The 12,762-nt window shown below is 49.0% G+C and overlaps 2 protein-coding genes across 4 annotated transcripts in view; one reads left to right on the plus strand and one right to left on the minus strand.

Annotated features, from left to right (window-relative positions):
* ADAMTS6 (ADAM metallopeptidase with thrombospondin type 1 motif 6) overlaps positions 1-12,762 on the minus strand; it is a 303,817-nt gene that overhangs the window by 38,137 nt on the left and 252,918 nt on the right. The window lies entirely within an intron of this gene.
* LOC135984262 (SRRM2 protein homolog rsr-2-like) lies at positions 1,406-3,905 on the plus strand. Its single transcript, XM_065599046.1, has 2 exons — positions 1,406-2,324; positions 3,391-3,905. The coding sequence occupies exons 1-2, from the start codon at positions 1,787-1,789 to the stop codon at positions 3,903-3,905; spliced, it is 1,053 nt and encodes a 350-aa protein (XP_065455118.1). The 5' UTR covers positions 1,406-1,786.

The following is a 12,762-nucleotide window of genomic DNA, read 5'->3' on the forward strand; positions in this document are numbered from 1 at the left end:
ATCTGGGGGTTATAGTGGATCACAAACTAAATATGAATCAACAATGTAATAGTGTTGAAAAAAAGCAAACATCATTCTGGAATATATTGGCACAAGTGCAAGTGAGACATGAGAAATAATTCTTCCACTCTGCTCTGCATTGATAAGGCCTCAGCTGGAGTACCGTGTGAAGTTCTGGGCATCACACTTCAGGACAGATGTGGACAAATTGGAGAAAGTCCAGAAGAGAGCAACAAAAATTATTAAAGGTCTAGAAAACATGATCTATGAGGGAAAATTGAAAAAAATGGGTTTGTATAGTCTGGAGAAGAGAAGACTGAGGGGAGACATGATAACAGTCTTCATGTACATAAAAGGTTGTTATAAAGAGAAGCGTGATAAATTCTTCTCCTTATCCACTGAGGATAGGACAAGAAGCAATGGGCTTAAATTGCAGCAAGGGAGATTTAAGTTAGACATTAGAGAAAAGCTTCCTAACTGTAAAGATAGTTAAGCACAAGAACAAGTTACCTAGGGAGGTTGTGAAATCTCTTGTCACTGTCTAACCTGTTTTTAAAAACTTCCAAACACCTATCAGGGATGGTCTATATAATATTTAGTCCTCCCTCAGAGCAGGGGACTGGACTAGGTGACTATCATGGGGTTTGTTACCCACTTCTGTGGTGCCTCCTTCTGGCTCATTTGGGGATTAGCTCACAATCAATCTGACACCCCCTACTTTGGTTTATCACCCCATGGTCTCAGTCTCTCTCTTTGGGGTCAGGTTACTCCTTCTTCATCATCCGGGTGCACCTTCTTTGTGACTTAACCCTCTGGCCGGGTCACTATACTTTTCCTCTTCCAGGGCAGTATCAAAGTCCAACTGGACAAACTGTCTCAGGCAGTCCCTCTGCTCCATAGCCTAGTCTGTGCCACTTTCCCAGTGGATGGTAGGGGAACCTGGGCCCACCCACTTCTCCAGATTCCAGCCCAGGGAAGCTACACCAGCAGCCAAGGTCTTCACTGTCCCAAATCTTGCTGCTGTTTCCCTGGGCTGCTGCCTGCCTCACTGCTATCAGGTTCCTTCTTCAGCCTCCTCTGGGTATGCCCTCCACGAAGGGCCTGTATCCCTGGGCTTCTAATCTCCACTGGTTTCCTCTTTTCCCTCTCTAAGCCAGACAACTGCAGTACAGAAGTCCTGCGGTCACTGTCTTCTTACTCTCTATTTCCTGGTTTTATAGCAGCTTAGCCTGCCCCTTACCCTGCTGGGCTTCATCGTGGATCAGAGCTTATCAGCCTTGACTCTCCTCCAGGTGCCACCTGTCCCAGAGTTAATTGACCCTTTTTATTTATTCAGGCTTTGTGTGGGGTAAACACACAATGACCTCTCTAGGTCTCTTCCAGTCCTAAATCTCTATCATTCTATGGCCTGGTCTACACTACGACTTTAATTCGGATTTATCAGCTTTAATTCGAATTTACCCTGCAACCGTCCACACAACGACGCTATTTATTTCGATGTAAAGGGCCCTTTAAATCGATTTCTGTTCTCCACCCCGACGAGCGGAGTAGCGCCAAAATCGATTTTAACATTTCGAATTAGGGATAGTGTGGCCGCAATTCGATGGTATTGGCCTCCGGGAGCTATCCCACAGTGCATCATTGTGACCGCTCTGGACAGCAATCTAAACTCGGATGCACTGGCCAGGTAGACAGGAAAAGCCCCGCGAACATTTGAATTTCATTTCCTGTTTGCCCAGCGTGGAGAGCACAGGTAACCGCAGATAGCTCATCAGCACAGGTAACCATGCAGGCTGATAATCGAAAAAGAGCACCAGCATGGACCGTGAGGGAGGTACTGGATCTGATCGCTGTATGGGGAGAGGATTCAGTGCTTGCAGAACTTCGTTCTAAAAGACGAAATGCAAAAACTTTTGAAAAAATTTCCAAGGGCATGATGGAGAGAGGCCACAATAGGGACTCTGAGCAGTGCCGCGTGAAAGTCAAGGAGCTCAGACAAGCCTATCAAAAAACAAAGGAGGCAAACGGTCGCTCCGGGTCAGAGCCGCGGACATGCCGCTTCTACGCCGAGCTGCATGCAATTCTAGGGGGGGCTGCCACCACTACCCCACCTGTGATTGTGGATTCTGGGTCGGGGATAGTCTCATCAGCGACGCCTGAGGATTCTGCCGATGGGGGAGAGGAGGAGGAGGAGGAGGAGGATGAGCTTGCAGAGAGCACACAGCACTCCGTTCTCCCCAACAGCCAGGAACTTTTTCTCACCCTGACTGAAGTACCCTCCCAAGCCAGTACCCAAGACTCTGACCCCATGGAAGGGACCTCAGGTGAGTTTACCTTTTAAAATATAAAACTTGTTTTAAAAGCAAACGGTTTTTAATGATTACTTTGCCCTGAGGACTTGGGATGCATTCGCGGTCAGTTCAGCTACTGGAAAAGTCTGTTAACGTGTCTGGGGATGGAGCGGAAATCCTCCAGGGACATCTCCATGAAGCTCTCCTGGAGGTACTCCAAAAGCCTTGCCACAAGGTTTCTGGGCAGTGCATCCTTATTCCCTCCTCCATGGTAGGACACTTGACCAAGCCATGCTTGCAGCAAGTAATCTGGTATCATTGCCTGACAAAGCCTGGCAGCGTATGGTCCCGGTGTTTGCTGGCATTCAAGCAACATCCGTTCTTTATCTTGCTGTGTAATCCTCAGGAGAGTGATATCACTCCTGGTAACCTGGTTGAAATACGGGAACTTAATTAAGGGGACAGAGGTGGCCGTTCCTACTGGGCTGTTTGCCTGTGGCGGAAAATAAATCCTTCCCTGCAGTTAGCCAAGCGCAGATGGGAAATTGGCCCTGAGTTTTTCGCGTTTGGCTAGCAGGGATCTTCCCTGTTACCAGCCACGCGGGGGGGGGAGGGGTACCGTGATCATCCCAGAGAATTCATGGCGGGAGGGGGGCAGCGGCTGGGGGGGGTGGTTAGTTTGGTGCCTGCAGGGATCTTCCCTGATACCAGCCACGCGGTGGGGGGGAGGGGTACAGCGATCATCCCAGAGAATTCATGGCGAGAGGGGGGGTGGTTAGTTTGTTTTCTGCTGCTGCTGAATGTTAACAGAAAAACCGCAGCACTCTACAGGCTATGCTTGGTATGTGGGAAAGGAGGGCGCAGAAGCTGTAAAACAATGGCTTACCATGGCCGCATGCAAGCCGAATTCTGTTGCCCAGACCTGTGATCTCTAGCAGCAAAGCCACAGGCACTCAGCATTAAGAGGCAAAATGCGACCTTGCACAGAAATCACATGTGCTATGTAATGTGAATAGTGTTGGTCACCGTGAAAGAGTATAAGCATTGTTCTGCAAAATGTAGCTTTTTAAACAAGTCTCTCTTTTTCCCCTCCCTACAGCAGCTGCAAATTCCTCAAGCCTCCCTCCTCCATACCGAAGGTTATCACAGATAAGGCGTCGTAAGAAGAGAACGCGAGACAAGATGTTTTCTGAAATTATGGAATCCAGCCGCAGTGACAGAGCTCATCTGAATGAGTGGAAGGAAACAGTTTCAAAGTATAGGAAAGAAGCCAGTGAACGTGAGGACAGGAGGGACCAACGTGAGGACAGGAGGGACCAACGTGAGGACAGGAGGGACGCTCGAGATGAGAGGTGGCGGCAGGAAGACCAGAGGAGGCAGGATGCAATGCTGGGGCTGCTGCGTGAGCAAACAGACATGCTCCGGCGTCTGGTGGAGCTTCAGGAACGGCTGCTGGAAAACAGACTGCCGCTTCAGCCCCTGTTCCACCCTCCCCCCTCCCCATGTTCCGTATCCTCCTCACCCAGACGTGTAAGAACGCGGGGGGGGAGGCTCCGTACACCTTCCCATTCCACCCCAGTAGACAGCCCAAGCAAAAGGCTGTCATTTTTTTAACCTTTTCTTTGTGGCTTTTTCCTTCCCAGCAATCCTCCTCCCAAATACCACCCGGGTTCCCTCCCTCTTTTTCTAATCTATTAATAAAGAATAAATGATTTTTAAATGATAGTGACTTTATTTGGTTTGAAAGAAAGCTGGGGGAAGGGGGAGGGTGGGTTCCTTACAGAAAATCAGTCAATAAAGGGGGCGGGTTTTCATGAAGGAGAAACAAACAGATATTTCACACTGTAGCCTGGCCAGTCATGAAACTGGTTTTTAAAGCTTCTCTGATGCACAGCGCTTCCTGGTGTGCTCTTCTAATCGCCCTGGTGTCTGGCTGCGCGTAATCAGCAGCCAGGCGATTTGCCTCAGCCTCCCACCCCGCCATAAAGGTCTCCCCCTTACTTTCACAGAGATTGTGGCGCACACAGCAAGCAGAAATAACAATGGGGAGATTTCTTTGGCTGAGGTCAGAGCGAGTCAATAATGATCGCCAGCGACCTTTTAAACGGCCAAATGCACATTCTACCACCATTCTGCACTTGCTTAGCCTGTAGTTAAACAGCTCCTGACTCCTGTCCAGGCTGCCTGTGTACGGCTTCATGAGCCATGGCATTAAGGGGTAGGCTGGGTCCCCAAGAATAACTATTGGCATCTCAACATCCCCAACGGTTATTTTCTGGTCCGGAAAGTAAGTCCCTTGCTGCAGCCCTTTAAACAGAGTAGTGTTCCTGAAGACGCGAGCGTCATGAACCCTTCCCGCCCAGCCCGCGTTGATGTTGGTGAAACGTCCCTTGTGATCCACAAGTGCTTGCAGCACCATTGAAAAGTACCCCTTGCGGTTTATGTACTCGGTGGCTTGGTGCTCCGGTGCCAAGATAGGGATATGGGTTCCGTCTATCGCCCCACCACAGTTAGGGAATCCCATTGCAGCAAAACCATCCACTATAGCCTGCACATTTCCCAGAGTCACTAACTTTCGTAGCAGCACCTGAGTGATTGCTTTGGCTACTTGCATCACAGCAGCCCCCACAGTAGATTTGCCCACTCCAAATTGATTCCCGACTGACCGGTAGCTGTCTGGCATTGCAAGCTTCCACAGGGCTATCGCCACGCGCTTCTCAACTGTGAGGGCTGCTCTCATCTTGGTATTCTGGCGTTTCAGGGCAGGGGACAGCAAGTCACAAAGTTCCATGAAAGTGCCCTTACGCATGCGAAAGTTCCGCAGCCACTGGGAATCGTCCCAGACCTGCAACACTATGCGGTCCCACCAGTCTGTGCTTGTTTCCCTTGCCCAGAATCGGCGTTCCATGGATAGAATCTGCCCCATTAACAACATGATCTCCCAAAGCACCGGGGCCCGTGGTTTCACAGAATTCTGTATCCGTGTCCGTGTCCATGTCCATGTCCTCATCATGCTTGTCGCTGCGCTGCCGCCGCCACTGCCTCCTCGCCTCGTTTTTCTGGTCCTGGCTGAGCATAAACTCCACGAGAACGCGCGAGGTGTTTACAATGTTCATGACTGCTGTCTTGAGCTCAGCGGGCTCCATGCTTGCCGTGGTATGGAGTCTGCAGTGTTCACCCACCCAGGAAAAAAGGCGCGAAAATGGTTGTCTGCCGTCCGTTGCTTTCATGCAGGGAGGAGGGAGGGAGGAGGTGAGGCTGTACCCAGAACCACCTGCGACGATGTTTTTTGTCCCATCAGGCACTGGGATCTTAACCCACAATCCCAATGGGCGCGGGAGACTGCGGGAACTATGGGATAGCTATGGGATAGCTACCCACAGTGCAACGGTGCAGAAATCGACGCTAGCCCCGGTACTTGGACGCACACCACCGAATTAATGTGCTTAGTGTGGCCGCATACATTTCGACTTTATACAACCTGTTTTTCAAATCCGAATTATATAAATCCCGTAGTGTAGACATACCCTATGTGCACACCAGGAAAAAGGCTCAGATTATTTCCACCACCATGAATCACCACAATGTCCGGTAGATCACTCAAGTCATTGGTTAGATGCTGCACAGTGTGCAAAATCTCTCCACCCAAATCAGACTGTAGTCAACAATCCCTTTGTCACAGTGTACTGCTTGCTCTCCCGCAAGCTTCTGCAACCTTGTGATCCAGGAATCACCCAGAATTCACACGATGGCAACCCTAGCAGCACACATATTTCTTTCCCTTTAGTGGTTGAGGTGCCTGCTCTGTCAGATCCAAACCTCTGCACTCTGTCTTTGAAAACATCACATTAGTCTGCTGCAAGATCAGGAAGCAGCCACTTGCATCCACCTCCCTCCCAGGCTAGTAAAATACAGATTTTCTCAAAAAAGGCTTGGCTACCACCCACTATTGCTTCCCACCCTCTCCACAGCTGCAACCCCTCTCTCTGTCCCCTCATTCCCACCCCCACATACAAAGTTATCTGGCCCTGGATCTTCTTACCTACTATAACAAAAATATTCATTAGATTGGCTGCTGACTATTCTGCTGTGTTCATAGTAAACCTCCTCATAAAATAAAAACATGTTATATTAAGCAACATGAGATATTAAATCTTTATTGCACAGGTGTACAAAGGTTCGGATTAGAAAAATCAGTGGTGGCTTTTTCACCAGGGGCAACAGCGTCAGCACATTCACGCAAACTATCCATGCGTGCATGAAGTGATTGCACAGAAACCCTCTCAACGTTTTTTCTTTATTGATGCATGCGCACTATAATCCTTTCAGACTGCACACCTACACAAGCAAGGAAGTGAATATGTTCTTAATTACCATTCACAATTTGGGTCCTCCAAAGATTTAGTGGGTGCCATGCACTACCTTGGGTAAAAATTAACTGATTGAGACCATTTCAACCTGCATTGCAGCAATAGTTTGAACTCTAATTCGGTTTAAAAAAAAAACCCCACCTAGAAACTTTTTGATAAATGGCCTTTTTTTTTTTTTTTTGAGCTTGTCTTCAGAACCCCTGGCTCAAATGACACCAAATTTAGCTCAAGTATCAGGGAGTAGCTGTGTTAGTCTGTATCCACAAAAACAACAAGGAGTCCGGTGGCACCTTAAAGACTAACAGATTTATTTGGGCATAAGCTTTCGTGGGTAAAAAACCTCACTTCTTCAGATGCATCTTATGCCCAAATAAATCTGTTAGTCTTTAAGGTGCCACCGGACTCCTTGTTGTTTTTGCAAATTTAGCTCACGAGCCCTTCTCTGCACCCCGACAATGCATAGCAAATTTCAAGAAAAGCCCCGCAAGCATGTGAATTTTAGCGCATTTAGAATATCATCCTTTAAATGGGAAGGACAGAGAGATGAAGGAGGAAAAGGGCTTCCCTGCACATCCATCTTACGCAAAGGAGGCTCTGAAAGAAGTGAAGTGGCCCGTTCATCTCAATGGGGTGTTATCATCTGAATGAGAACACCCCATGGAGATGAATAAAACCAGAAACAATAGCTCTGAGATGTGTGAACTGCTCCATTCACTTGGGTGTTCCCATTGCCATCCTGAGTACTTTAGATCCTGTGATATGTATGAAGTATGTCTGTTCTTAGCTCCCCACCCACAAGGTCAGGAATTCCTCATATTCTGGATCATATGGGGGGCAGGGAAGGGCCTCAGGGCTTCCCCAAAGTGCAAGCCCTTCTCCAGAAACCCAGCTCACACAACGGGGGGGAGGAAGGGGAGTAGATGGGCACTGATCCTGGCACACACATGGGGAGTAGCAAGAGGGGCTTAGACACCTCCAGAGGGGCTAGGCCCCCATATGCCAGCTCATATGTGGAGGCAGGATGGGGGACTCAGACTCTCTGCAGGGGCAAGGGACTCCCCAGATCTTGGCACAAACAGGAAGGGAGAATGTTGGGCTAAGAGGTGCCCCACCCCTTTTCTCCCCAGTCTCCCTACTCCTCACTTCCACGACCCGCTTCCCAGCATAGGCGCCAACTTCTACTGGCGCTGGTGGGTGCTCGACCCCCTCTCTGCCCCTGGCCCCATCCTGACTCCACCCCTGCCCCACTCCCTCCCACTCCCATTCCAACCCCTTCCCCAAAGTGCCCACCCCAACTCCGCCCCCTCACTGCCCATGTTCTGACTCCTTCCCTACATCCCCACCCTGGCCCGACTCTTCCCCGCCTCCTCCCCTGAGCATGCCACATTCCCACTCCTCCCCTATCCCTCCCGGAGCTTGCTACAGCTTTTTATTGGTGGCAACAAGCACTGGGAGGTGAGCGGAGGAGCAGGGACACAGCACGCTCAGGGGAGGAGGCGGAGGAGGAGGTGAGGTGAGGTGGGTCAGGGCAGGGATCTTGGCTGCTGGTGGGTGCAGAGCACCCACTAATTTTTCCCCGTGGGTGCTCCAGCCCCAGAGCACCCACGGAGTCAGCGCCTATGCTTCCCAGTGTCCTACCCATACACTCCCTCTAACTCTCACACCTTCCTCACCTGAGCCACCAACCTATCTTCCCTCCCCTACCACCCATTCCCATTTATCCTCCTTCCCATAGTCCCCCTTGCCTTGTTGCAGTCACTAACCTCTCTCCAGCTATTCCTCCCATCCTCTGGCCCCAAATGCTACTCCCCTCCAGGAAGCATCCACATGTCTAATTCTTTTCTCCAAAGACTGAGTACTTTCCCCCCAAAATAAAATTGCCACCCAAGCCTCACAAATTGTAGAAATCTCCAACCTCTCAGTCCAAAACTCCTTTGTCTTAAATGGAGGATTGTAATTATCTAGGGTTACCATATTTAAAAAATAAAAAAGAGGACACTCCACGGGGCTCTGGTCCTGCCCCTTTCCCACTCCCGGACCCGCCCCAACTCCGCCACTTCCCCAAAGTCCCTGCCCTAACTCCGCCCCCTCCCTTGAGCATCCCGCATTCCCTCTCCTCCCTCCCAGCCATGCGAAAAGGGCTGCCCGAGCACTACTGGCTTCATGGTTTGCCGGGCAGCCCCCAGACCCTGCGCCCCCGGCCGGCACTTCCCCAACGCAGCTGGAGCCCAGGAGGGGAAGCGCCCAGGAGGGGGCGCAGGGTCTGGAGGCTGCCCAGCAAACCGTGAAGCCGGTAGCGCTCGGGCTTCGGGCAGCCCCCATGCCTCCGGACCCTGTGCCCTGGGCCGGGCACTTTCCCTCCCGGGCTCCGGCGGCTGCTGTACTCCCTGAACTCCTGGGCTCTGTAAGCGCCGAGCTGCCCGCGCGCTACTGGCTTCGGGCAGCCCCCATGCCTCTGGACCCTGTGCCCCCAGAGCCCGGGAGATGAAGTGCCCGGCCAGGGGCGCAGGGTCCAGAGGCATGGGGGCTGCCTGAAGCCGGTAGCGCTTGGGCAGCTCGGCTCTTACAGAGCCCAGGAGTCAGGGAGCATAGCAGCCCCCGGCGCCCGCTCTAAGGTAAGCCAGGGAGTATTTTTCCCGGACATGTTCGGCTTTTTGGAAATTCCCCCCGGACGGGGGTTTGATTACCAAAAAGCTGGACATGTCCAGGAAAAACCGGACGTATGGTAACCCTAAATTATGCTTAGTTATGTTAATTGAAGGATGAGTGCATAGCCATCAATCTCATTGAGGTCTGTGATTCTCTCAGTTTAACAGTAAAAGATAGCAAAAGGAAACTGTTTGGGGGAGACACGTAACTCAGAAACACCTTGGTCAAATTACCCCAAATTTGGATCACTAATGCTATCCCATGTCCCCATGAGATACATCAAATTTCAAAGCAATCCATGTAACCATTCAGATTTTAGGGCACCTATCCCAGAGTGGAGGCATCTGAGGTAACTATTCCGGATGGCACAGGGAGATTTAATGGTATTCCCGTCATCACATTTTGACCCTGTGTCCACCACCAGAGTGCAGATAATACCTGCTGTGAAATTATTAGTTTTCAATGCATATTGTCCATTCCGGTTTGTACTTTCTCAATTATAGTGTTGCAGCTCTCATCTAAAGACGAACGTATGGAGTAACTGACATGGTTGATATTAGAAGACCCATTAACCTTAGAAAAAAGAATACCATCTGTTTTGGAGACCTCAAAAGCAGGAGTATGGACGACCTTATGGAGGAAAGGCCTGATTTACAATTCTCTCATTGGACTCAGGAGTGATTTTTCCCAATTTATATATAACATTAGACTGGCAAAAAGTAAACATCTGACTTATACCTATCAGGATCTTTTCCACTGATAATGCCTTTATTAACCAATTGTCTAGGTAAGGCTACACAAATATTCCTTGTTTTCTGAGATATGTTGCTACTACTAAAAGACATTTTGTAAACACTCTCAGTGCAGTTGACAGGCCAAAAGGGAGGACCCTGTACTGGAAATGGTCCTCTCCTACCATAAAACACAGGTATTTCTAATGACATGGCTTGTTTGAAATATGGAAATAAGAATCTTTCAAATCCAGAGCTGCAAACCAATCCTTAGGCAAAAGAGAAGGGATGACAGAAATTAGAGATAACATGCAGAAATGGAACTTTTTTATAAACATATTTAATTTTCTGAGATCCAAGATGAAGTGAAGGCCCCCATTTTTTTCAGAATCAGAAAATAACACAAATGAAACCCCCTTCCTGTGTACTCATGAGGTACCTCCTCTATTGTTCCCAACTCTAAAAGAGAAAGAACTTTGGCAATCAGCAAGTTCTTTTGAGCTGTATCCCTGAGAAGGCCGATGGGAGAGGGGTTGGGAGGAGAAAGGGCCTAGAACTGTATTAAATAACTGATAATATCTAGAATCCACCTGTCCAAAGTTATTGATTGCCATTGGTGATAAAAGTGGGATACATGGTCCCGAAACGGAGGAGAAGTGTTTAACGGGAATGGTATACAGCTCTCTGACCTTATGGCAAATCTGCGACCCTGAATTAGGCACAGAATGTGTTGAAGTCACAGACTTCTTTTTATTACAAGGTTTAAATGACCTTCTTCTGCTGATGTTGTTGCTGTTGTTCACAGTGACACTGAGGCAATTAATAATTCCTTCTTTGGCAGAACAAAAGGAAGTATTTCTTCACACAACCTGTGAAACTCTGCCAGAGGATGTTGTGAAGGCCAAGACTACAACAGGGGTCAAAAAAGAACTAGATAAATTCATGGAGGATAGGTCCATCAATAGCTATTAGCCAGGATGGGCAGGGATGGTGTCCCTAGCCTCTGTTTGCCAGAAGCTGGGAATGGGCGACAGGGGATGGATTACTTGATGATTACATGTTCTGTTCATTCTAGGGTGACCAGATGTCTCGATTTTATAGGGACAGTTCCGATATTTGGGGCTTTTTCTTATATAGGCTCCTGTTACTCCCCACCTCCTGTCTCAATTTTTCACACTTGCTATCTGGTCACCCTAGTTCATTCCATCCGAAGCACCTGGCATTGACCACTGTCAGAAGACAGGATACTGGGCTAGATGGACCTTTGATCTGACCCAGTTTGGCAATTCTTATGTTCTTAGAAGTAAGAAGCCAACGAAGAAGGCAGGTACTGTCTCAGCTATCGAAATAGTGGAACAGATGATCTCTAAGTTGTCTGAAAAATACCTAAAGATCCAGCAGTGGAGCTTACATTTGGAGAGGAGGGATAGCTCAGTGATTTGAGCATTAGCCTACTAAACCCAGGGTTGTAAGTTCAATTCTTGAGGGGTCCATTTAGGGAACTGGGGTAAAAATCCATCTGGGGATTGGTCCTGCTTTGAGCAGGGGGTTGGACTAGATGACCTCCTGAGGTCCCTTCCAACCCTGATATTCTATGATTCATTTTCTCTTGGACCTCATCTGTCTTTATACTGAACAGACCATCTCCCTCAAACAGAAGATCTTAAATTCTCATCCTTGTCTCAGGAGAGACCCACTGATCTCAACCAGGCCTGGTGTCTTAAAGATATGGCTTAGGCTATAGCTCCATCTGAAGAATCCAATGCTGCCCTTAACTCATGCTTAGCACCACTCTGCCCTTCCACCAAAAGAGCATTTGCTAGTTTCCTATCTTCTTCATGGAAAGTATTTAAAAATGATGCAATTTTTTACCCATTATTTGCCGATACAAATTCTTCAGCTCTGATGAATGCCCTCTTGGTGCAGAGTCAGAGAAGGTCTATTACCATACTGAGGAGTAATGCTCAGGAGAATGAGCCCACCTAAACCAAGGTGGAAACTGCCAATCTAGACAAAACGCCACATTCAGTTCTAGTTGAAAATATCTGTGAGCATATGGATCCTGTGACTGAGTCTGCTTGTAAAATCACTTTTCCAGGTCCAGCTATCGATAAGGGCCCATTCTCAGTTCTGAGATCAATTGTCTAGGCTGAATTAAAGAGATTGGAGAAAAACTCTTATCCAGGGATCCTGATGGAGTCTTAGGTGGTGAAGGTATTGGAGAAATCCTAACTTCTTCAACTCGCCTTCTCATCCCTGAAGGACTATCTATTTGAATCTATTTGAATTTGCTAATAAACTCTCTGATTCCTGTTCCAGTGACACACAAGGATTCATTACCAACCGTGATAGAAATGGATCTGATTGGTGAATTTGTGCCGTAACCACTACTGGCTGGGAAGCCAGCTTGGTACCAGACTGTAGACATAGGCGCCAAGAGTCTAATCTGCTGGGGGGTGCTCCCCCACAGCTCCACCCAGACTGTACCTCCACTCCACCCCTTCCCACCCCCCGCTCCACTCCGCCTCTTCCTGCCCCTGCTCCACTCCCTCCCCCAAGCGCGCTGCACCCTTGCTCCTCCCCCTCCCCCCTAGAGCCTCCTGACGTCACGAAACAGCTGATCCGCATCAGGCGGTAGGCGCTGGGAGGGAGAGGGAGACGCTAATTGGCAGGGCCGCCAGTGGGTTGGAGGTGCTGGGGGGAGGGAGATGCATTGATAGG

The sequence above is a fragment of the Chrysemys picta genome, chromosome 6 (genome assembly GCF_011386835.1).
Source record: "Chrysemys picta bellii isolate R12L10 chromosome 6, ASM1138683v2, whole genome shotgun sequence".
NCBI classification, from domain to species: Eukaryota; Metazoa; Chordata; order Testudines; family Emydidae; genus Chrysemys; species Chrysemys picta.

What these genes read in the sequence shown, in the direction of transcription:
- LOC135984262 (XM_065599046.1), top strand. Translation starts at nt 1,787, where the DNA reads ATGCAGGCTGATAATCGAAAAAGAGCACCAGCATGGACCGTGAGGGAG. An exon ending in CCCCATGGAAGGGACCTCAG is followed by an intron (nt 2,325 to 3,390) that starts GTGAGTTTACCT and finishes CCCTCCCTACAG; the next exon opens with CAGCTGCAAATTCCTCAAGC.